General features: G+C 40.2%; 1 protein-coding gene across 1 annotated transcript in view; it reads right to left on the bottom strand.

Annotated features, from left to right (window-relative positions):
• Positions 1-3,208, bottom strand: part of paqr4a (progestin and adipoQ receptor family member IVa) — a 15,326-nt gene extending 12,118 nt beyond the window's left edge. Inside the window, exon 1 of the mRNA XM_083567063.1 lies at positions 1,534-3,208. Coding sequence (XP_083423189.1) covers positions 1,534-1,753 — 220 coding nt within the window. The 5' untranslated portion in view covers positions 1,754-3,208. The remainder of the gene's footprint in view (positions 1-1,533) is intronic.
• Positions 3,209-3,575: the final 367 nt, after the last annotated feature.

Genomic DNA, 3,575 nt, shown 5'->3' with positions numbered 1-3,575 from the left:
AATTAAATATGAATTTACGGTAAAAAAAAATTTTGCGTTTTGTTTTTTAGAAAAACATATCAAATGGAATTATAGAAACTTGATAAATTATTAAATGTCGACGTTCCCGTAATAAATATTTAAAAAAAGTACTTTTTGAAAATAATATTCTTTTTTTAACTAATAAATAAACGCATGTAAAAGACCTCAATATAAATGAAAAAGAGCAGAAATGTTAAATAAATGCTGAGTCATCTTAAATATTTGCAGTAATAAAACACACATTTTATTATTAAAACAGAAATGTTTGTTTTTTAAATTAAATCAATAAATAAACAAATGAAAATAATAGATGTATAAACATGCAGGACAGAAGCCTAAAACTACCCAACTGATTAATTAAACAAGAAAAAGTCACTATTAAATGTATTTTGTTTATTAATTATAGATTTTATTATTTTATTTATCTTTTCTTTTTCAATGTTGCATTTTTTTCCAATAAGCAACAATTTTACCATCAGTGTAAAACATTATTTTAGTACTTTTTTAACTATTTATTCATTTAATTTGAATAAACACAAAAAAAAAAAGACTAGCGGTTCGATGTACAGGCAAAAGTAATGGCACCCCATGCCCTGGATGCGCTGCGTTTGGCTGAGATTCGTCACTGGAAGCTCTTTTACTGATCAGTCTCTGTTTTGTTGTTTTTGGTTCTCTATGAGCTTTGATGGAATTTTGTGGGTGTGGCTTAATGCAAATCATCTGCAAATGTGCTCAACAAGAAAATCACCAGCACGGACATTAAACCTAATCCCACCCACACAGGGCTTCACGTTCCCTACCCAAATGAGTTGCCTTGGTGTATCCCCCTGGTGTGACGGCGGAATGTGTTCTTATTTGCAAAACAAATAAAAATTATCAAAAACACAAACCACAAAGCGTTCGTAGATGTTGGATTTGAGTCGATCGAGCTGAAGTTTGTTTGCGAGAACCTTTACCAGATGCTCCTCGATAAATGTTCATCATCAGTTAATACATCAGACGTCAACTTTACTGACAACAAATCAAGAGAATATCGCGATGGGAAGCGTTTTCATGCCTCGTCCAGCCCTCGGTGTCAAAGTGTCAATCTGGTGAAAATGTTTTATTACTATGGAATGTGTATTTTCACCTTTTAGAAGTGTTAAGACTGAGAAACTCTTGAGGATGACTGGAAACTGAAGAGTATGTTGGCGTGGCGTTTCTGCCACATCGTCCAGCCCTTTGGTGTCAAAGTGTTTGACGGCAAAAGCTCTGAATGATTCATGAGGACATGCTCGCTGAACCCCGTCTCACCGTGTTTCATTAATAATAAACGCTAAAGCAGTGTTTACAGCATGTAATAAGCGTGCACTGGTTTAAACCTCAAACACCTCTCAGGAGTGCCAGTTCAGGAGCTCAAGTCATTACTGTATGGAAAATCTACAAGATGATGGGAGGTGTGATGCATTTCCTCCAGAGCCTCATCCGGTCTATGATAACGCATTAGAGACTTGGTGTTGTGGATGCACTCACCGTGTGTGTAGATGTTCCCGAGCTCGTTGTGCAGGTAGAACAGGCTCCTGACGCAGTCCTGCACTGAGGAGATGGGTCTGTAGCCGGTTAGGACGTATCTATTGAACTGGAGGTGAGGAGGAGAGTTCGCCCAGTCCAGTAATCTGGGTCCATTTAGATAGGCCATTGCACAAAAAAAACCCCAACACACATACACACACACACACACAGCATACAACATGTAGCATGCAACACAAACACACTGCAGAGTGTGTCGGTCTGGATCACACACACCGCCGCTGCTGAACGGTGCTGGTGCTTCGGGATGTGGAGCGTGAACCCGGCGCCATGGCCAATTTCACACAAACAAACACACAAACAAACAAAAATCCACTCCTGACTTTTTCGTCCACAGTTGCTCCCAAACGCCGAAAACAAAAATGTCACCTATAAAGAAAAATACTCCATCCAACCTCGAACATCTCCACAGAGCAGCTAGCGAGACATCTCACGCCTCCGACGATCGTTTGCACGCCTCCGACGACCGTTTACATAAGCGCCAATTAGCATCATTAGCATGTTGGGCGAGTTTTTAGCGATCCAACTAAACGAGCATTTTTCTGTCTTTCTGTTCAACGTTTAACACTTTAGCACTCGATTAAAAGACTGAACTCTCATTCGCTCGGCCAAACAATGCTGAGAATATCAACGAGTTCACCTCGAATTCAACAAAAAGACTTTTCAGAAGAATTTCATTTCTCCATAAGAAAAGAAACGAAGGTGGATTTCAAACAAAAATATAATGATCAGTTTATAACAGGGGTATAAACCAATTCGCTTTTATCGGTGAAAAGATCGGATTTGGGTTTGATATTTTACGAGGTTGTAACTTTTCTGTTTAACAACATGTTCATATTTGTGTCACAGTTTTGTGTCCACAATTGTTGAGTTTTTTTGTATAACGTAATGATAAAACATTGAATTCTTACGGGTATTTGAACTGTCCTATGGGGAGAAAAAAAAAAAGAAATACTTTTATATTAAAATAAAAGAGCACAATTTTAACAATTCAAAAATTAAAATCTCTGCATTCAGTCACAGCAGCCGCTCATCTCAGCAGGATATCCACATGCACGCGCACAGCCGGACACGCGCGGGCTGGTTGGCTGGCGGGCGGTCGGGCACGCGCAGGCACGCGGGAGCGCGCACGCACCTATACTCGCACATATACACGAACACGCGCATCGCTGGCTAACTCATGTAGCTTCACTTGCTAACCCAAAAGCCCGGCTGATTTTGCAGTCAAATCATAACGCATGGTTTTGAATTAAAATTCCTGAAAAAAAAAAAAAATCAAATCGAATTGAAGTCAGGGAGCGTGGCGGAGAGGAGAGGAGAGGCAGCGGTCATGGCCGGGGCTGGACGCCGCTGTGGGCCGCCAGGCAGAGCCGCTGAAGCTGTGCAGGAACCATATCCCACTCGCCGGCTCTCCTGATTTTATTCCGTGAATAAATAAATGAACTTGACGTAGTAAAAAAAATAAAAACTCACACACGATCCGAATTTCCTGTGTGATTATCCTCAGAACAAATGCTGACCTCCAATCATCCTAAAATCCCCCGAACTCCTCTCTCCTTCCATCCTCCACCCCGGTGTCCATATCAGTGCAGCGATGAAGGAACCGACACATGAATCGGTTCCTTCTTTTACTTGACGCGAGTCGACTCCCGAGCAAAAATGATGTGCAGTTTATAGTACTGGTATTTCCCGATTTATGACGGTTCGATTTTTCGATCTTACGATGACAATAACGACACAAAAGATTTGTAAAAAAAACATTTCCATTTCTGTGCTTCCAGAATGTACGCAGCTCCTGCCTCGTGAGATGTTTTCTTTTCTGTGTTTTAGGTGTTTCACGCTCCCTTTTAGTTCACAAACCGGCGTCCGTCCACGCGCCACTGCTACATACATTTATAAACTGTAAAGTTTATACATTATGCTACTGAAAATTGCTGTTTTGTACTTTTATGCCCTTTGATTTGATAAAATATTAACACCTTTTA

The sequence above is a fragment of the Silurus aristotelis genome (genome assembly GCF_946808225.1).
Source record: "Silurus aristotelis genome assembly, chromosome: 17".
In the NCBI taxonomy this organism is placed as follows: domain Eukaryota; kingdom Metazoa; phylum Chordata; class Actinopteri; order Siluriformes; family Siluridae; genus Silurus; species Silurus aristotelis.
Note: the sequence above shows the minus strand (reverse complement) of the source record. Positions and strands in the feature narration are given on the sequence as shown.